This window comes from Hemicordylus capensis, chromosome 2, assembly GCF_027244095.1.
Source record: "Hemicordylus capensis ecotype Gifberg chromosome 2, rHemCap1.1.pri, whole genome shotgun sequence".
NCBI lineage: Eukaryota > Metazoa > Chordata > Lepidosauria > Squamata > Cordylidae > Hemicordylus > Hemicordylus capensis.
The window spans coordinates 356,379,905-356,401,552 of NC_069658.1; the positions used below are offsets into that span (position 1 = coordinate 356,379,905).

The 21,648-nt window shown below is 47.0% G+C and overlaps 1 protein-coding gene across 7 annotated transcripts in view; it reads left to right on the forward strand.

The window, feature by feature from the left end:
- The window catches only part of ARHGAP26 (Rho GTPase activating protein 26), a 387,242-nt gene that overhangs the window by 357,120 nt on the left and 8,474 nt on the right, over positions 1 to 21,648 (forward strand). For all 7 annotated transcript variants that reach the window (XM_053295420.1, XM_053295423.1, XM_053295421.1 and 4 more), the window contains one exon: positions 486 to 577. In XM_053295420.1, the coding sequence (XP_053151395.1) occupies positions 486 to 577 (92 nt within the window). The remainder of the gene's footprint in view (positions 1 to 485; positions 578 to 21,648) is intronic.

The following is a 21,648-nucleotide window of genomic DNA, read 5'->3' on the forward strand; positions in this document are numbered from 1 at the left end:
ACTTTCTCCCCCCACCCCACCCCACTTGCCATTATCTGGACTATTCCTTCCTGTCTTCTCCTTGACCCACATATATTCCTTCTTTAACCCTATGTTCTCAACAGATTGCCACTTGAATGCCAATAGGGTTTGGATAACTTCATGGAGGAGAGGTCTATCATCAGCTACTAGTCGGAGGGCTATAGGCCAACTCCAGGCTCAGAGGCAAGATGCCTATGAGTACCAGTTGCAGGGGAGTAACAGCAGGACAAAGGGCATGCCATCAACTCCTTCCTGTAGGCTTCCAGTGGCATCTGGTGGGCCACTGTGTGAAACAGGATATTGGACTAGATGGGCCATGGGCCTGAACTAGCAGGGCTGCACTTATGTTCTTATCTTTCAAAGATTTTTCAGGGAAGACAATTTAAAAGTACATGTCCACATACACAAACAAACAGGTAGCAACCCCTTTTCATGCTGATTCTTTTTAATGTTCATTTTCACAGCTCACCATCCCGCAAAGCCAAAGCTTTGTATGCTTGTAAAGCAGAACATGACTCGGAGCTCTCCTTCACCGCAGGCACCATATTTGATAATGGTGAGTATCTGGCATGGTCACTCCAACATCATCATCATCATCATCATTATTATTATTATTATTATTATTATTATTATTATTATTATTATTACATTTATATCCCGTTCTTCCTCCAAGGAGCCCAGAGCGGTGTGCTACATACTTGAGTTTCTCTTTCACAACAACCCTGTGAAGTAGGTTAGGCTGAGAGAGAAGTGACTGGCCCAGAGTCACCCAGCTAGTTTCATGGCTGAATGGTGATTTGAACTTGGGTCTCCCCGGTCCTAGTCCAGCTAATTATTTTGCAGTATGGAAGATTTTTATTATATGTGTGCTTCCCATTGAATAGAACAATCTAAACGGGGTATTTACCAGGAGGTGGGGAGGGCAGGTGGGCGGGAGGAAAGCTGTGCAAGCCTTACCTTCCACCCCACCCCCCCACAACAACCACTCAATGGTAGTGGGAGCGTGGACCGCACTTCCACACAATCTGTGCTGCTCCACTGTGTTAGGCTGTGCATGTGAAGCCCAGCCTTACCTACTTTTAAGCCTGGCTTTTAGTCAGGGTGTGTCTTGTGCTGCGTGAGTGCCCATCTCATGGGGGTATCCCCCAATACCTGGAGACTGGGACATCTAGTGTCTGTGTCTTCTCGGGCTACACACAGACCGAGGAGACACACGATCCCGGCAGCCGGGTTAAGGGCATACTCGCACCCTTAACCCTGGCTAAAAGCCAGACTTAAAAGTGGGGTAAGGCTGGGCTTGAGTGCCACGATCTACACAGGCTTCACATGTGCAGCCTCACCCAGGCTAGGCTGCATGTGAGAACAGCCTTAAAGTTTTATCCCATTAAAACTGATCATAACGTGAGAACGAGCTTACCGATCTTCCAAAGGATATATAGTGCTACCACCACATCCAATGTGATGAATTTTCAGGTGGAATCTTTGGGGTTGCAAAGACCGGAATGTACATTACACATACAACTGTGTGTATCTTTGGATTTGTGAGGACAAATGTTTGTTTGAAACCCTGTGGAAGGGAACCTGTTGGCGATGCTTCTGGGAGTGGGGAAACAATAGGTAGGCAACACTGCAGTGCCTAATCTGGATGTGAAAATTTAGGATGCTTGGGACTAGGGTGGACCGCATCCACCCATACAAACCTGCCAGGGCTCATCTAGCATCTCAGGCTCTGCTCACAGCCCCACCACTAACAGAGATTTGGGGGACTAGAGACGGGGCCTTTTTGGCCGTCATTTCTCTGCTTTGGAACACCCTCCCAGGAGAGCTCTGCCATACTTCCTCAAGATAGGAAACTACTGAAGACTCTACTCCTTAGAGAGGCATTTTAATATTTTATCTGCAGCTTATATTTGGTGGACTTTTGGTTATTGGTTTTTTTTAAACTTCTACTTTAAATATGTTTTAACTGAGGTTTCTTTTAGTTAATTTCTATTAATTTTGTATTGTTTTATAATCTGTTTTACTGGTTTTGTGAGCCACCTTGAGCAGTGGTGTACTGGAGGGGCATATATGTGTCTTTTATATAAATAAATACGTGCTTCACATGAGGTCATGTGCTAAACATGAACATTCCCAGCTGTAACATTTGCAGATCAGAACATATAGAAGAGTTTTCAAGATGAACTGGATTAAAAATTACAGACCAGATCACTTAGGAGCAGCGATGTGGGCCCTGTGAAAAATTAATTAGACCCATTGTCCAGCATGGATAGGGGAGCAGCACCTGAGCCTCCTGATCCTGAAAGCGTCCGCCATCACTGAATGGCCTTCGCCTCTTCAGATGAATGCCACTGAAAGTGTGAATGGCAGCTGCAGGGCTGAGTTGTGAGGCCAGGGCAAATAGGTGACACTATTTTAGCAAATGTGAACTATGGTGAAAAGGAAACAGTTTGGAAGAAGGCAGTTCTCTGATAAATCTTCGATGCTTTTCGTTAATTAGCTTGCACTCTCTCTCCCTAGCTCTTTAGACATTCAGGAAAACAGAACAAACAGAGGCTGATATTGAATAAACAGTGGTTGCTAGATAAAAATTGATGGGTTCATGCAGAGAGACAACTTGTATAATATCCCTTCAAATATTGTACGCTCCCCTAATAAAATACAGTGAGAGGTGAGAGAGAGAAAAGGACATGAAAATAGACATATTCCACTTCTTCATTATTGTAGCTTGGTGCATTTTAAAACTGCTGTATTAATAGAAAATATTTTAAAGCAGTTTTTAACAAGAAGATCATGTGAATAAAGCAGGGATTTTTGATTTAGGTTCAAATATTTTTTGCAGTGCTTGCCACATGCAGGCTTTACAACATTGTGCTGTAATCTTGCATAAGAGTCCACAAGTGAGTGAAACCAGCTGCATAAATCTGCTTCTTGTTAGTCAGACTGAGTGTATGTAACTAAAGAGGCCCACCATTTCTTTCTCTGTGCATCCTGGATTATAGTATCCTTCACAAGACACAGCACAAGAGATCTATGAGTTATCTCTAGTTGAGAGTAAAGAAATTTGTCTTATCTTTCTCACACTCCCCTTTAAAAAATCCTCCCTTTATCTTTTCTTTCCCCCCTTCCTTTGGGGGGTGTTGTTGTTGTTGTTAGATTTAGGTATTAGTTAACTTTGGACAATATTGTTGTAGAGTGTATCTTCAATGGGGTAATTCTGGTATTTATGACTGAACTAATTACATGATTACAACTTAGAATGTGAAAGCTTTTTGAAATGTGCAAATGATAATCTTCAGCTTGAAAGTCTTCAGACATTTGGAAAGGAGATTCAACAAGAATACTGCATTTGTGGATCTGTCTAGATTCCTGTCTGGAAAGGGCAAATTGTTATGGCAAGAGTAAGGTTTACAGCACGGGTCCCAAACTGCGGCCCAATAAAAAGATACTGTGTTTTATTGGGATCAATTTATTAAACAACTAAAACGTTAATCCCAATAAAAAGATACTATGGTTGGCATTTGACTATCTAATAACTTTAATATTTTCTTTACAAAAAAAAAAAGTTTAGTATAAAGGTTGTGGTAAGAGGTGTATTACTTCTTCACACTTTACAGCTCTTTCTTCAACTCTTTCTTATTTCATTCCAGCCAACTATTGTGTATGAAAGCAATATAAATATGTAGTGGAAATCACTAGCTCTGGAAAGAAGAAAATTAGAGACCTGGGAAACAGAAACCTTTTTCAAAATTCAGAGAAATGAACCTCCATATATAAAGCATTTCCCCCCACTATTGAACATCAAAGTTCCTCTGGGGACTAAACCTGCAAAACAATGAAGCACTGGGAAACAGTAGATCTGATCTGATCTGCAATTTCTTTCCCAGATTCAGGCTACATATTTGTTTTTTCAGAGGCACCGGCATTCTTAGGAAAAGATCTGAGGAAAAGATTTTAAAATATCAACAAAGAACAAAATCATGCAACACCTCAGGGGATTTCAAACCGGCAGGCTAATCGTTGATAATTTGTTCTGAATAAGTTTTTTATACTTGACTAGTTTTGCCAGAGCTGTCCCTAGTGGGGTGCAGGACTGGGGCTGAATCAGCACGAGCAGGGCCTCCTTAACATTTCAGTATAATGTAAATTACTGTAAATTGTTCATGTGTGTGCAGAATGGGTTTTGCTCTGGTCAGCAGTACCAAGGCAGTGTGTGCACACGTGCATTTAGAGCACAACCTTCCTGATTCACCCTGAGTGGGATCACTCTCCCTATGTTCCCTCCTTACAAGCTGCTGATACTGTTTCCGTGCTCACTTGAGCCTCCTAGCACAAGCAGGCAGCAGGCAGATGGCAGGCAGGCAGCAGGGGCGGGCAGCAACAACTACACGTGAGGAACGAAAGCCGAGACAGGCAGATCATGAACACACAAATGAAAGAGATGGATTGGGAACAAATATCTGAATGGATGTGTGGTGGAGAAATGGATGTTGGAAGCAGCAGCAGTAAGGCAACAAACAGCAATCCAGATAGCGATTTTTGGTGCGCATAGAGCTGCTGTGCGTGTGTGACCCACCTCAGGCCAGTAGAGTGCACAGCCACAGATGGTGGGATGGTAGTTCACGCCAGAGAAAGTGCGCAGCTACAGTGGCGGGGAGAGAGTTCGGCCGCCTTCAAGTCTCTGAACAGCAGCTGCCACGCTGGGCTCAGACCGGACAAAGCCACAGGCCCGCAAGTGGTTGGGAGCAGGGGAGAGAGCATGTGGGCCCCCTCCTCCTCCCAGCTCACTCTTCCTCCAAGCTGAAGCCGCTTGGCTCCGATGGGATGGCGGGGGACAGAGAGAGCCAGCACCTCTGGCTGCTTTCTCCACTCTGTGACAGAGAGAGTGGAGAAAGCAGCCAAAGGCAATGGGGGCTGGGGAAAGAGTGCATGTGCTCTGACAGCCGGCGGCAGCCACTGTCTGGGCTCCGCTGCCTGTTGGTGGGGGCTGGCTGGGGCATGTGGCCCACATGGGGCCGTCTTCGCTCCCAACCAGGACAGCAGTTGTTCTTTGGTGGCTAGCCTCAGCCAGTGCAGTGGAGTGTGGGGAGATGGGAAATGAAGTCACTGCAGGTGGGTGCAGGGTCTGGGGCAAGTGTGAGGGCTGTTCGAGTGCGGGGCTAGGGGTGATTGCCCTGGTCACCTCACACAAAGGACAGGCCTGAATCTTACAAGTATGTCTGTAAGGAAAGTTATACCTATTAGAACTAGGCTGACCGACTTCCCCATCCCAGTTCATTCTGTTTCAGGTCCAGATATGAACTCTCATGTCCTGGACGACACACAGATACAGGTCAATGTTACCCAAAAAAAAAAAAAAAAGAATCCCTATTTTTATTATAATACTGTAACTTTTACTTTCTTGCCCCATATAATCTATGAGTGGTCCTCATTAAACTTTTTAGATTTTCGCATTTTTTCTTTTAAATCTATTGCCTATACAGCATTGTTTGACTGCCAATCTGTTGTTCAATTTCTCCTTTAATTCATACCCATAGAGCCTATCAACCCGTTTCCCCCCATGGTTATTTTATATTTATAGCCCAATCCCACATTCTCCAATTTGCTTATGTTAAATATCCTAATTGCCTTGCCTTAGCATTGTTTTTGTTTTGTTTTGCTTTGCTTTTCTTTACTTTTATTTTATTTTATTTTATTTTATTTTAACCTATAGCCTGCTCTGTCATTGGGGCTCAGGGATACACATCCAAGTAATTTGATTTGATTTGTATCACTTACAGTGTAATAATGGGGCCTACCATTTCTTCTCCAACACCAGCATTCCCATAGTCTTAGTGAAATGTGCATGGTTGTATTAAAAATTGTTAATGTGGATTAGTTATTCACCCTTCTATGGAATTTAACCCTTTCATTGATACCTTTAGGACATAACATGGTTCTTTCCAAAATGAAGCTATTAAAGGCCATCTGCTGAATCTCCATAATTATCCCCACGTAAGAACATAAGAAATGCTGTGCTGGATCAGGCCCAAGGTCTATGTAGTCCAGCATCCTTTTCACATAGTGGACCACCAGATGCTTCTGGGAAGCCCACAGGCAAAAGCTGAGGGCATACCCTCTCTCCTACTGCTGCTCCCCTGAAACTGGTATTTAGAGGCATCTTGCTTTTGAGGCTGGAGGTAGCCTCTAGCCCTCAGACTAGTAGGCCGTTGATAGGCCTGTCCTCCATAAATTTATCTAATCCCCAATTAAAGCCATCCAGGCTCTTGGCTGTCACCACATCTTGTGGCAGAGAATTCCATAGGTTGATTATACATTGAGTGAAAAAGTACTTCCTTTTGTTGGTCCTAAATTTCTTGGTAGTCACTTTCATGGGATGACACCTAGTTCTAGTGTTATGAGAGAGGGAGAAAATTTTCTTCTCTAGCATGGGGCTATTCTACATAGGAAGCTGCCATATACTGAGTCACACCATAGGTCCATCTAGCTAGTATTGTCTACATAGACTGGCAGCGGCACTGAATATTCTGGGTGAATATTCTTAACAGGTGCAGTATAACATTTACAGGACTCTTCAGCAGTCTCTAGAAGTGCACAGACAGGAGGAATAGACTGGTAGTTAAATTACAGAAGGACCTCGATATTCACGGGGTCCTCCGTTAGTTCTATTTTACTAATTGTGCTGATTATAGTTGTTGCCTGCTTGAGGTAACAGCACACGCCATATGCTCAGAGGCACATAATACCAAATTGTTCTTAAACAATGCTGTAACACTATTGCCACCAGTTTACATAGGTAGTGTACTGGAGCATGGAGGACCTAGCCAAATTGTGCTTTCATGGATATGATTTTGTAGGCCAAGTAAAATATCTCAGACTGGGCATCGGGTCTCGTTCCCCCATGTCGTGAACACCATGGCTCACTGAATTTCCTCACTTTTTGGACTGCCACACCCATACCTTTCCCTGTAAACCAAAGAGTTTTTGCTTTATATAAAAAGAATACAGTCCTCTGCAGTTATGTTTTTCCTTGCTACAGTTTGCTTTTGGGGCAGGGGGAGGAAGTCCTCCAGCACCCCTCAATGCACCACGGCAGGAAGGGTCCTCCCTCAGCAGGGCACTCTTGCCACCCAGCTCGCTGTATGTTCGGGCTGCATGCAGCCCAAGCATACACACAACCCTAGTCCCAGGATTAAGGGCACCCTGGCACCCGCCTTAACCCTGGCTAAAGGCCAGCATTAAAAGTAGGGTTAGGCAAGGCAGAGTCACCGGGATCGGCTCAATCTTGGTGCTGCACACGAACAGCCTAACCCAGGCTGAGCTGCCCTATCCTGGGTTAGGCTGCTCGTGAGAATAGCCTTATCTTTTACCTGGGGACATGCTTCATTGTGCTCTGTTGTCCTCTTGAGTAATACCTTCTTGGGAATTAAATCTGTAAAGAAAGTGCTTTTCCAAAGCTATGCATAGGAAATCCTTTTAATGAGCAGGGCCAGAAGAACCGGGTGGCGGGGGGAGAAAGAATGAGCACTTTAATGTTCTTAAGTACTGAAGGTTAGCTTTCCAGATTTTTGCATGAAGACTTGTTCACTCCCAAGAGTGGATTTTATATTATCAGCACAGAAACAGCAATGCTTCTTCATAATATTTCCTTCCTTCCTTCCCTCACCAACATCCTCCTGTGGGCTAACATGTATGACCAGGCTTACATAACCCTGTTGCCATCACAATGGTTTCTGCAAACAGGAATATAATTTCCTAATGTCTGTTAACTACATAAACACAGAGAGAGAAAAGGGCGGGGAGAGCAAAGGAAAGAGTTTGTGGGAACTCTCTAGGCAACATAGTATGGAGGGGAACTTTAGACCAAAAAATAAGCCACAAAGGAAGGAAGTGGGAATTTAAACCTCAGCACAACGGAAAAGGGGACTGCATAAGCGAAACGATCGGACGTTTGGGTTTCAGGAAAACAGTAAGAGAGAGAGGAAGCCCATGACTCCAGCACTTAGTCCTCCCACTTCCCCACTGAAACCAAGACTAAATATATGTGACTGCATTTGATCATACCTACTGTTGGCCTTCCTTCTCTGTTGTTTCCTCCACTATCAACATTTAGATTGTAGGTTCCTCAAGGCAAGCTGTGTGTGTGCGTGTTTTGGCTTATGTAAAGTGCCATTAACATTGAACACTAGATGATTAAAAATAATAACTCTTTAAATTAAATGGGGAAGAGAGATCTAGGGACTGCTCAAGGCTTTTCAAGTAACTAAGCTCAAGCTGGTGTCTTTATGCCAGGTAGGTAATGATGGTTACAGTATGCGGAAAGTTGCTTTCTCCAGGGATGGGGAGGCAAAGAGAGAGACATCAGAAATGAATTTCCAGTAAGTATTCAGTTGTGCATGTTTGTGCTGAAGTTAGTAAGCAAAGATAAGAATAGCTTGCTTATCTATCACTAGAGATGTGAGTACAGTCCTCAGATGTGAGTACAGTCCTCAAATTTGCTTGGAAATAATCAACTTTGTTGAGATTTTTTATTTATTTTATTTTTTACTATTCCATGAGCCAATTTGAGACTCCTTCCCATACAGCACCCTCTTTGTCAGCCCTAACTTTGTAACAGTGCAAAATACAATAACTTGCAGTAGTAAAAGCACCTTAGCCTCTCTTAGAGGCCACCATAGCTCATAAAGAACAAGCTCATAAAGAACAACAAAAAACAAAAGCACAAATTCGTGTTTAAGGTTTTATAGAGCCATGGATGAGCAAAGAGATTCTTTCTAAATATTATGAAAAAGAAGCTTTTAGAACTTCCCTAGCCAAGTTCTGAAAAGCATCCCCACCCCAACCACCTCAGCATTTCTGTGTTGTTGTTTTTAAAGAGCTCAATTGCAAAATCTTGCTGCCGATAACCGTTTAAGTCATAGACATATTTTTGAGGCCCCAAAATACCCCATTCAAGATTACAATGCAATTTAAAGTGCATTGTAAGTCTATTCAGCTCCCAAGGATATCTGGATAGGGGTCTTGTGTCTCAAAAGACTCTCTCCCAGCTCCCTTTGAAAGTTCAATGCAAATGAACTTGGCAAGGCAGAGAGCTTCATTGTGGAAGATGAGAGTGAAGTCTCATATGTCCTTTAGGAGGTGTTCCGAGAAAGGTGTTAATTTTTCCCACGGGAAGCACTGCTAACCTGACATGCTAGCTTGATAATTCACAATGTAGAGGGCTGAAGCAGAGGCGAGATCAAATTTCCTGACACCCTTTCCTAACTCCATGGTCGTGGAAGCATCCCAGTCTTGCAGTAGGCAAAAGCTCCACTCTGCTCCAATGGACTGTTAGGCCCACAACCTCGCCTCCCCATGGGGCACCTTTACAAACTTCCCCCTACCTGGTAGTGGCTGAGACAACCACAGTCATTCCTTCTCCTTCCTGCCATGTCCTGCCACCCCATCCCCACGTGTTCAAAACTGTTTCAACACACTTCCTGCTGCTCCAGCTTCCCTGCCTTCCAGACTTTTGAACATTCAGGAGGGAGGAGAGGAAGGCCATGGCAGTGGCTGGTTGGCTGGGGATGCAGGTGGGGAGGCTAATCTGCCATCTTTGCCAAGGTGCTGCATCAGGCAATCAACTCACTTCACAGGTGATAATTCAGGAGCCACCCCTGGCCAGATGTTAGAGATGGTGGAGTGGCCGCATTTGGGCCGCAGCAGGTGGGACCAAAGCCAAACAAAATGACTTGGTGTGTTCACTTGGAGCTTGGACCGAGGGACTAGAGACCTGAAGTGCTGTCCCCACAAAGTGACATGAAATCTGTTCAATCGATTGTCTCTTGCCTGCTTGGTAAAGTGCACTGGCAGTGGATACAGAATTCAGCTTTGTCTTCTCCACCAACAGGCAGTCTAGTCTGTGTGTTTGTGCATATGACACAGAAGGCAGCATTCAGGACAGTTTCTGGTAGGGAGCTTCCCCACTTTAATGCTGCGTTTCTTAAATAGGGTTTGTGGCACAATAAGGTTGCAGCCAGGGGAAGAGCAGGGACAAAGAGAGGCTATGAAGGAAAGCAATACACGATGGAAGAATACTCTTTAAAGTGTATTCTTTAAAGAATACTCTCCACTTTGTTTTAAACAAGGTGGAGAGGGCAAACTCAATTGGTTTTCACAACATCCAAGAGAAAGTTATTTGCAAAGCTATCGCTGCAAAACTCTAATAACTTCCAAATGAGGCCTATGCAGGCATGGATCCCATAGTGTGACTGCGCTATGACTGACATGATGAGAAAAATTACTCAAAGGTAATACCTGATTTAATTTCAACAGGCCTACTTTGAGTAATTTTCCTTATCATGTAGGCCACTATTTCTATGATACAGGCTGGGTTCCCGACATACAGTATAGCTGCAGTTTTAGCTGCCCGAGGTTGTAACTGCAGTGTGCAATCAATCAATCATCTTTATTATGGTCAAAGACCAAGCACAGGATAAAAGATCATGTGGTGATAAAATCATATTACATAAAAATTATTATAACCCAAATTATCATGAAATAATTACAACTAAATTACTAAAAATAAATATACTATAAAATTATGATTTATAAAATACAACTCTAACAATTGTGTAGAGACTAGTAAAATAGAGATAAAGCAAGGGTAAATATATAGGTACTAGCTGACCCCACACAGAGCATCTGTGCAGTGCTTTGGGGCCGGCTGTTTCCCCCTCCCTCTTCCTCCTGCCCCGGTCTCTCCTCTCTTCCCCTTCCCTCCAGCCCCATGCTCTCTAGCCCTCCTCCCCTCCCATTCCTCCCCACACAGAGCCTCACTGGGCGATGGGCAGCCAAGAAGGGCCCCGCCACTGCTGTTTTTTCTCCCTCCTGTCCGCCCGCCCACCGCCGCGGCTTTTTTCTCCCCACTCTGCAACCGCCGCTTTTCTCTCCCACCACTCCACCTGTCCGCCACCGCTTTTCTTTTCCCCCACTCCACCCGCCCTCCACCACTTTTCTCTTGCTTGCCCGCTGTCACTGCCTTTCTCTCCCCACCACCCGCCGCTGCCGCCACCACCACCACCAGTGCCACTTTTCTCTCCCTCCCCCCTGTCCACCTGCCACCACTGCTTTTCTCTCCACCGCTGCTGGCCACTGCTGGCACTTTCTTTTCCCCCTCTCCTCCTCACTCCGCCAGCCTCTCGCCGGAACTCTCGCAGCGTGTCACGAGAGTTCCACTGCCAAATCCTGGACATGCATGCCGGCTAAGAGAATTAATTATATAGATTCATAGTTATATACAACTAACTATAAAAGTAAAGGCATCTAAAAAGTACAAAATATTTAGCATATAAAGCGACATAGCTAAAATGTGAAGTAAAAACAACTAACTAAAGTATGGCAATCAAGTAAAATAGTCAGTAATTTAAAATCTGCTACACAGGTTATGGGCTTGCAGTCAGGCTCCAAGAGATCTTGCACACTGCCACACAGAACTTGGCAGCATTGTACATGAAGGTCTGATTTTCATCCGAAAGCAACATCTTTGTATAGTCTTGACTAGGGTGACCAGGGTATTTGAGGAGTTGAGGGAGTATGAGCTTGTCTCTGCTGTCTTTATAAAAGGGGCAAGAGAAGAGTGCATGTTCATGGTTTCCATCTCCCCAGAGTCACGGGGTAAAGCCTTTACATGAATGGGATCTTCCTGTATTTGCCTTCCAGAACAGCAGAAGGAAGGGCATGGCAACAGGCAAGAGTAAATGCCCTTCTGTGGCTTGGTATTTCCAACTGTGTCAAATAGACAGAGGGGGAGACAGTGAATCTGAGACTACCCAAGGCCAGAAAGCCAGGTGCCCTACATAGATCGGCCTGGCGTTCCATGTCCAGGATCCTCTGTTTGATTGCCAGTTTCGCCTTTTCATAGCAAGCAGGGGGAACTGCAGTATGCCCAGACACATGAAACTGGTTACAGGCTGAAAGCTAACTCTGTTTTGCCTTGCCAAACTCCAGTTGGTACTTTTGGTTTTCTCTAAGCTTTCCACCAAAAACTGCGGCTTTGCCACTGAAGCGTTATGCCTGACTACTGATTCAGCTATAACTGCAATTTTGCACCAAACCCCAGTTATAGGCAGCAGCACAGACCTGCCCAAGGACGTGCTTGCTCCATGCTTTCGGCCCTTCTTTCTGGCAGTCTCTTGGAACATTGGCCATGCCCCTCCTGTCAACCGTGCGGCTATGGAGTTGCCAGGCTACAGGAATGCCTACATGGCCCATCCCTGACTGGCCAGCCTGTCAAGCTGCACAGCCACTCAGGGGCACCCTTGATTCCCACTCCATCCCTTGCTCCCCGCCCCCAACCTGGCAAGCAGCAGTGCAAAGGCACGGGATGATAGGACACGCACTCAGTGCTTTGCTCCCCAAAAAGGGAGCAATAGTCCTGTGTGTTCACAAGCACAAACATTCCAAGTGGCAGCACGAGCAGGACACCCCATCACAGTGCCAGGAGGGGAGCAACAAAAGCAGACCCAGGCAGGAAAGCTGGAGCAGCCAAGTCCCACTAGGGCCCAACCCCTTCCCCGGGTGAGGATATTTGCTCCCTAAGTCTTGCTCATGAGAAGAACTGTCTGTGGGCACTATTGCAAAATGTACCAGATGGCTTACCAGATGGTACCACGCATAGTACACAATGGTACTCCTGTTGTAAGCTGCAAAGTGCTCCATTATCCCACAGCCCACTCTCTCATGAGAATGGCAGACTAAGGGGAGCACGGGAGGATGCTCTATGCAGGAAATCTGCATGGACAGGCACTTGGTCAATGGCTGTCCTGGTCTCAGTGACTGCTGCCAAACTGCTGCAAAACCCTCCTCATGCCAGCCCATGTGTGGGTGTGCACCACTGCCCACCGCCCCAAAGGGCAAGCCCACCATTCCGAGACATCTAGAAACCGGGGCTCCCCTCTCCCGGGAATCCCCATGCCGGGACATCTGCATACAGCACCACGTTGGACCCAGCCTGAGAGCTTTGAATGGGTTTTAAGGAACACACCCGACCTCATGGATGCCCACACCATCCATGCAAGTAAGCCAATGCCCTAGCCAATGCCCCCCTCATGGCAGGAATAGCCAGCATGTGTGGGGCATCCCCTCCCCGGCTGCGGAGCAAATGTCCTGGGGGGCACTCCAGCTTTGAGGGGCTGCCACAAAGATTCAGGAGCAGCAAAGTTATACTTTTTTCACATATAGGTTGGCAAAGGAGGGCCCAGCCCCTTCTCCTTCTGGGGGGTTCATGCCCCCCAGGCTTACTCATGGGCAGGGCCAAGCAGCTGGATTGTCAATTATCTGTCACTGGAGCCTGCGCCAAAAGCCATGGCTCAAGAGAGTGTCAGGCCACGGGCAGGGGTGTAGCCATAATTGAGCGGATGAGTTCAAAGAATCCAGTCCCCACCCCCAGCTCCTGAGGGACCTCCAGCTCCACACCTCCCTATTTTCTTCATTCAGAGGGGCCGCCGGAGAGAGGGGCGAACACGGGCTCCCTCTCCCCTAGCTACTGTACACCCCCAGTTGTCATGGGGACACCCCCAGACAACTCATGAGAAAGACCATCAGAGGGGAGGAGAGAATTGCCGAGCGGGAATTCCTCCGATGGCCAAAAATTCCTTTCTTCCATGGTCAGCCCTCTCACAAGAGTCTCAGGCCATAGGAGCTCTAAATAGAGCAAGAATACTTTTTGGATGGTGGCCATCAGGAGCGGTGACCCAGAAACACTTCCCCATGCCTTGGGGACCATAGCCAAGCTTCTGCAGAAACATACACCCTGCCTACCAGTGTTAAGGTAACCCACGCCCCCAGGGACAATGCCACTGTCTTGGATCAGCTGGAAACCAGGGATTCCCGCTGGGAGATCTGCATACAGCAGCATGCCAGCCTGGCCCCGGGAATTTCGAAGGGGTGAAAGGGTCCATGCTGCTGCCCCTGGCCCGCACCATCCATGCAAATGCTTTGGGTGGGGGTGCTATTTTCAGGGTTTGAAAGGCAGCCCCACAGCAGGGATTCCTTAGTAGCCAAGTTCTAACTTTTCCACAGAAAATTTGGGGAAGGGGCTTCCAGTCGTGATCAAGGCAGGGTCAGTCTTGGGTCAACTGAGTTTCTTTTTTCAAAGATCCGGCCACCTGACCTGGGGGTCACTGGCCAGGCATGAGAGGGAAAGGCCATGGGGACACCCCCAGACAATTAATGAGAAAAATCATTGGCAGGGGGCGAGAGAGAGAGAGAGAGAGAGAGAGAGAGAGAGAGAGAGAGAGAGAGAGAGAAATGCCCAGACAAATCATAACTGATTCAAGAGGACAATACTTTCCCTTTTCCCAACAACGCATCCCTCACGAGAGTGTCATACCATGGGGGCTCTGAATAGAGCCAGAATGCCGTGTTCAGGCGACCCTTAAGGAGGGCCACCCTGGAGACTGCGCTTCTTGTCTTGGGGACTACAGACAGGCTTCTGCTAAACCATGCCCCCCCCCCCCCCGGCTGGGATGCCTACTATGTGTACATGTGCACCTTTGCCAGCACCCCAGAATGGCCGTCCCACCTTCCCAGGGTGGCCAGAAAATGGGGGCTCCCCTCTCCCATGGTTCCCCACACATGCAGATCTGCATATGGTGCACAGACGAGACAGGACCCAGAATTGCTATTGGGTTTATAGGTCTGTCCCTGTGCCGCCTCCTCTGCTCCCATCTGGGGAATGACACATGAAACATCTAGATGTCCTCTGGTACATGCAGAAGTCTGCATAGTGAAAGAGGAAGGGGGAGTTGGGGGGGGATCTGGCCTGGTTTTTTCTGGGTTTTTTTACAAAGAAAGGGTGGGGAAGTAGGACCCAGCCACTTCCCGGGTGGGGGGTGGTTTACAACCCTGGTTTGCTCACAAGCAGGGCCAGCAGGATAAGAACCACTCCAGTTTTTGGAGCGATATTTCCTCTGTGATGAGGGTGGCTACCCAAGCCCATGCAGGTGCCTTGCTCACAAAAGTGGCAGCCATGAGTGCTCCAAGTAGAGCTGGGTTGCTGTGTGTTGGGGAGCAGTGTCTTGGGGGATCCCAGGATCCTGGAGACATGGCCGAGATGCCTCGGAAACAAATCCCCTGCTTGGCCATCCACACCTGTGCACAGGTGCGCCCTCGCCTGCAGCCCCTGCAGTCAACCCAGCTACCCCAGGGTCAAGGGAGCACAGAAAAGTGCCCTCTCCTGCGATTCCCTGCGCCTGCTCATCTGCAAGCAGCGCACAGATGGAGAAAACCCAGGAATTTGTAATGTGTGTAAATGTGCTGTCCCATTGGCTTATTCCATAGTCGTGCATGCAGCTAGACTATGGCACATGGGGTATCAGGATGTCTTGTCAGGGACAGGGTGCTTGCAAGGCTTCAGAGGGATTTGGGTAGAGGGAGGTAGTGGGGATTTTTTCCTCTTTTTTTTTAACGAAGAGAGTTGGGGGTCCTACTAAAGCAAGGGGCCCTTGGATTTGAAGGACAGGAAGCAGAGGTTAGGAATAAATAGACAGTTTTCACAATGGAGGGAAATAAGAAGTGGGGTCCCCCAAGGATCTGTACTGGGTCCAGTGCTCTTTAACTTGTTCATAAATTATCTAGAAGTTGGGGTAAGCAGCAAAGTGGCCAGATTTGCAGAGGACACTAAACTATTTAGGGTAGTGGAATCCAAAAAAGATTGTGAGGTGCTCCAAAAAGATATCTCCAAACTGGGTGAGTGAGTGATAAAGTGGCAAATGCAGTTCAGTGTAAGCAAATGTAAAGTGATGCACATGGAGAAAAAAACCCAGCTTCAAGTATACACTGATGGTGGAATCTGAGCTGTCAGTAACTGACCAGGAGACAGCTTTTGGAGTTGTGGTGGGCAGTTCGTTGAAAGTGTTGACTCAGTGCACGGCAGCTTTGAGGGCAAATTCCATGCTAGAGATCATTAGGAAGAGGACTGGAAATAAAAATGCTAGTTTTTATAACAAAGGTCTGTTATAATGCGCTTATGCAAATCTATGCCGTGGCCACATTTGGACTACTGTTTTCAGTTCTGGTCACCATACCTAAAGAAGGACATTGTGGAACTGGAAAAGCTGCAGAAGACAGCAACCAAGATGATCAGGGGCCTAGAGCAGCTTCCTTATGAGGCTAGGCTATGGCATCTGGGGCTCCTTAGTTAGGAAAAGAGGGAACTATAGGGAGACGTGATCAAGGTGTATAAAATTATGCATGGAGTGGAGAGAGTGAACAAGGAGAATTTTTTCTCCCTCTCTCACAACACTAGAACCAGGGGTCATCCCATGAAACTGAAGGCTGGGAAATTTAGGATTGACAAAAGGAAGTACTTTTTCACACAGTGCATAACTTATGGAATTCTCTGCCACAGGATGTGGTAATGGCCACTAGGTTGGATGGCTTTAAAAGGGGTTTAGACAAATTCATGGAGGGCAGGTCTATCCATGGATACTAGTCCAGGGGCTATAGGTCACCTCCAGCTTCAGAGGCAAGATGCTGCTAAATACCAGTTGCAGGGGACCAATGGCAGGAAAGGGGGCAAGCTCTCACCCCCCACCTGTGGGCTTCTTGGAGGCATCTGTGTGAAACTAGATGCTGGACTAGATAGGCCTTGCACCTGATCCATCAGGGCTCCTCTTATGTTCTTATGGTTTCCTAGTGCTTAAGTGGACTGACTATTCTCGTGAGTTCACAGCACGTGGGTGGAGATTGGCCCTTTTACAAGAAAGACCAGTCCACATTCCCAGTAAACTGGCCTTCTCATGAGACTGCCAACCCATCCGGCAGCAAGCTGCTGAACAGAAGGAAGTTGCTTGGGTCTGGATAGGCTGTTCTGCTGGGGTCCCCGCTTGTGACAACTTCCCAGGTTATACAGAGCCCTCTTCCCAGCATCCTCTGCCTTCCCCCATCTGTATATCCCATTCTAGCAAATGTGGGGTTTCTCCTTGAAAGCAGGATTCCACCTATCCACCTACCCCGCAGGAATTAAGGTTTGTGTGGTGCTCTCAGTATGGGTGTCTACTTTGGTGGGGTGTTGTCACTATGGCTGGCAGAAGCAATGCTGGCACTGCAGGGCATTTAAAGGGCTTTCAGTGCCCTTTCCCTGCTGAGGGAGGACGGATCACTCTGAAAATGCACAATTGTGCTCGGCACACCCATTCAGGATTGTAGCCAATCACGCCCGCCTCGGTGATATGGTGACATTTGATCAAAGTCTGGCTGTGGAGCTGGGTGGGATTGGGCTGGGGGCCAAGCGGAAGGCAGGGGCTCCACTCTCCTTCAACTCCAATTTGGCTGGCTGCAGTTTGTTGAACATCTGCGCTGTGAATTGTAGTTAGGAATTGTAACCTCAGCCATGATTAACTGTGGTTCTCCTGTATGTCTGAACCCGGCCATAGTTAAATCCCTGATTTAACTATGATTATATTGTGTAACTGCTCATGATTCACAACATTTACAAATGTTCATTAACTGTCTTTTCTCCTCCTTGTGGCTTTAGGCCAGGGATTCTCAATGTTGGCTCCCCAGATATTATTGGACTTCAGCTCTCCTAACCCCCAACCAAAGGCCACTGGGGCTGGGGATTATGGGAGCTGAAGTCCAATAGCATCTAGGGATCCAACATTGAGAATCCCTGCTTTAGACAGTACGCTTATTAAAACTGTTTCTCCTCCTCCTGGCCACAGAGAGCGTTTACTTCTGGGAGGAGAACCTCATGGCCACATAACCAGGTCAGCTCTGTTCCAGTCATAAGCAGCATTTGGGAGGCATAAGAGGTAAAGGGACTTCTATGGTCGTCAACTTTGAGGGTCATTGGGGCTCAAGCCCTCTCCGGGAATTCCCAGGCAAAGCTCACAGCATGGTAGCTTCTTCGGGATGTCTATCTTGTCTTTGTAGGGACTCCGCAACTCTCTAGGAGGCACACAGATGTCCTGTTAGTTGTTTGATTAAAGATAAGAGGTGGAGCAGACTCTTCAGGTGGCAATCCTCTATAATAAAGTGGTAAGGTGTGCGCCTGTGTCCTTTGGCGGCCCATGTCTTTCACGGCCGTTCTGGGCATGCGCGAAGCACATGCCCAGAACGTGCGTGAAAGATATGGCCGCAGGGACACGGGCAGCCATGTTGGCTCCCAGTCCGGGAGAAGGGAGCAGGGAAAGACGCGGGGCAGGGAAAGGCGGCGGCGGGACCAGCCTGACGGGTGGGCGGTGGAAGGACACGGTGTGGCTGAGGCGGTAGCGGAGCCGCGGCCAGAAGACATGGAATGGCCGAGGCAGCGGAGCCGCGGCCTCGGCAAGAGGATGCAAATGACCCGGCCAGGAGGACCTTGGCGGCCTGCCAGCCCTGGAAAGGGGAGGCCGGTGGTGGCGGGGGCTACGGCCCGGCTGGGGAGGTCGGCAGCGGCAGGCCAAGGAGAAGGCCCCAGCCCAAAGCCCCGCCCACTGGGAAGATGGCCGCGGCGGCAGCAACCGTGGTGAGGAGGCGGCCTCTGTGCAGGCGCCGAGTAGGGAAGGCGGGGGAAGCCGCCGCGCCCAAGGAGAAGACGACAGCAAAGAGGTGGTGGAGGCGGACCTTCCCCCGTTGGCTTAGTGGTGGTGGGGAAAGCAGGAAAAAGGCGAGCCGTGGAGGAGTGGCAGGGACTCCAGGCATGGCCCAGGTGGGTGCCGGGAGGGAGAATGGCGGCGGGGGGCCTGGAGTGCACAACTCTCCTAGCACCCGTTAATTTAACGGGCCTAAAATAACTAGTCATCTATGAAGAAACAATTGAGAGGGAAAAGTCATCTGAAGGGAAGGGAGGAAAGATTGACAGAATAATTTACTGCTAAGTCACCAATTGGGGCCTCAGAAATCCTGCCCTGCCTGCAGAAGGAGAAGTGCCCCCCCCCCCCGTGCGCGCGCTTGAGGAAATTTGGCATAAGAATCCAAGTTCATCCAAACATCCTTAAGTAGTTAAGGAAGCAAACTGCAAGGGGGGAAGGGAGGGTCACATGGTCAGAACCTTTGTAAGCTGCCATTCATTCTGCTCAAAAAAGAGACGAGGCAGTTCCTGTCCCACAATCATTCCAAGCATACAAGAAGTACAAAGCCAGATCCAGGTGCTGCAACAGGCTTGGCCTTCATCCTGGGAAGGTAACCTTTTGTCAGACCTTTTGTGGGGTTTAGGGGGGAAGAATCAAGTTCTGTAGCTCTCACCCAGTGCAGCCTCTCAAGCCCTAGCAGTTGCCTACTACACCATGGCTCAGACTCAGAGAACAGATGCAGATCATCTCAGTCCCAGGTATGGGAAGCAGGACTAACATTTATGTTTCCTTTAAGGGTTCCTCCCAGGGCAATAAGATTACTAGTCCCATGTAGTAGTATTATAATTATTTATTCCGATCGTAGTGGGAAAGTTATAAAAGTAGTTTATCATCATCAATTAATTGTTGTGTGCTCTCTTGTTTAATCTTTACAAATAGCTCCAAAGTTGTAAATTATATTAAGGTGCTCAGTATGCAACAACATTTATCTTTAATGTATTTACTAAGCTTTTTGTTTCCTAACAGCCTCTAGTTTCTGAATCTGTTTGTGTTGCTACTTCCTATCTCTGCTGCAACTTTCTGTCTCTGCTGTACAGACTGCTGGGATCTGTAGTACTGCAGGAAACTCTGTAAGCAGCTACACTACATCCCTCCCTTTGTTAGATTAAACAGACCTAAAAACTAAATACTGTCCAGCTTTTAAAACATTTTCGAAATATAACACATCTTCCTAACATTCTGCCAAAACCTAAATAACCATATCCTTAAATCTAGAGGGCCTTTTAAGTATTCACCCACTTCTCATAGTCCTCTCTGGAGTAAGTTCTACATCAGGAGGATCAGTTTCATCAACTGTTCTGCTGTCACTGTTCTTAGAGAGTTCCTCAGTATACTGCATCACAGGGATATGCAAATCTGAATTATTAGACTGCTAAATCATCACATTTTGGTTGAGATGGAACTTTTCTCAGATGTTTGACATTTCTAATCAAAACACTGCCATCTTGAGTGTTGACAAGCTCAAGTGAAGAATCTGATTTGCTCCAAATAATAAAATATTATATATTACTGTATGTTGGTTGAAGTTTGTTACCTACAGTATTGTTAGCAAAATACACCAGGTCCCCACCATTCAAGCTATAGCCCTTAATCCTATGGGTGGCATCAGCATGTTTCATCTGGTGCCAATACTGTTGATACAGAATGTGTGTAATAAAGGTTGTCAAATTCCTTGACTCTGCAAGTTCCACTTGCCAAAAACCTTTGGTAGCATCCAGCTTGGCAAAAATCTTTGCACCTTGGTTAGCATGTAAGATTATCTATGGTTGCTACAGGGTGAGCTCTTGTACCACAGCTTTGCTTGCTGCTCTCAGATCAATGTAAATTGATTTCATTGGAGTCTTTCTTTGGCACAATCATCATATTTGACACCGAGTTACTACCTTCATGAATTTCTTCTGTAATGCCATTCTCCAGTATCTTGTTTAATTCTTCATTCACAGCTTCTAAAAGGGCATATGGTATACGTCTCAGATTCTAAGCAACAGATGAAACAGACTCATGTAGTGTAATTTCGCTTTATTCTGTTATCTGCCCAAGGAATTCAAACAATAAGCTAAACTCATCCATCAGGTGATCCAGACAAGACCAGGAATGAGCAGATGTGACATAAGAACAGCCCTGGATCAGGCCCAAGGCCCATCTAGTCCAGCATCCTGTTTCGCACAGTGGCCCAACAGATGCCACAGGAAGCCTACAGGCAGGCGTTGAGGGCATGCCCTCCCTGCTGCTGTTACTCCCCTGCAACTGGTACTCAGAGGCATCCTGCCTTTGAGGCTGGAGGTGGCCTTTAGCCCTCTGACTAGTTGCTGATGATAGACCTCTCTCTCATGAAGTTATCCAAACCCCTCTTAAAGCCATCCAGGTCGTTGGCTGTCACCACATCTTGTGGCAGAAAATTCCACAAGCTGATTATGAGTTGTGTGAAAAAGTATTTTCGTTTGTTGGTCCTAGATTTCCTGGCAATCAATTTCATGGGATGACCCCTGGTTGTAGTGATATGTGAGAGGGAGATGAATTTCTCTCTATCCACTTTCTCCACACCATGCATGATTTTATAGACCTCTATCATGTCTCCCCACAGTCATCTTTTTCTAAACTAAAAAGCCTCAGGTTTTGTAGCCTTACCTCATAAGAAAGGTGCTCTAGGCCCCTGATCATCTTGGTTGCCCTCTTCTGCACCTTTTCCAGTTCTACAATGTCCTTTTTTAGATGTGGTGACCAGAATTGTACTCAGTACTCCAGGTGTGGCTGCACCATAGTTTTGTATAATAGCATTATAATATTAGCAGTTTTATTTTCAATCCCCTTCATAATGATCCCTATCATGGAATTGGCCTTTTTCACAGCTGCCGCACATTGAGTTGACACTTTCAGCGACCTGTCCACCACGACCACAAGTTACCTCTCCTGGGCAGTCACCGACAGCTCAGATCCCATCAGCATATACTTGAAGTTGGGGTTTTTCGTCCCAGTGTGCATCACTTTACACTTGCCAACACTGAACCACATTTGCCACTTTGTTGCCTAC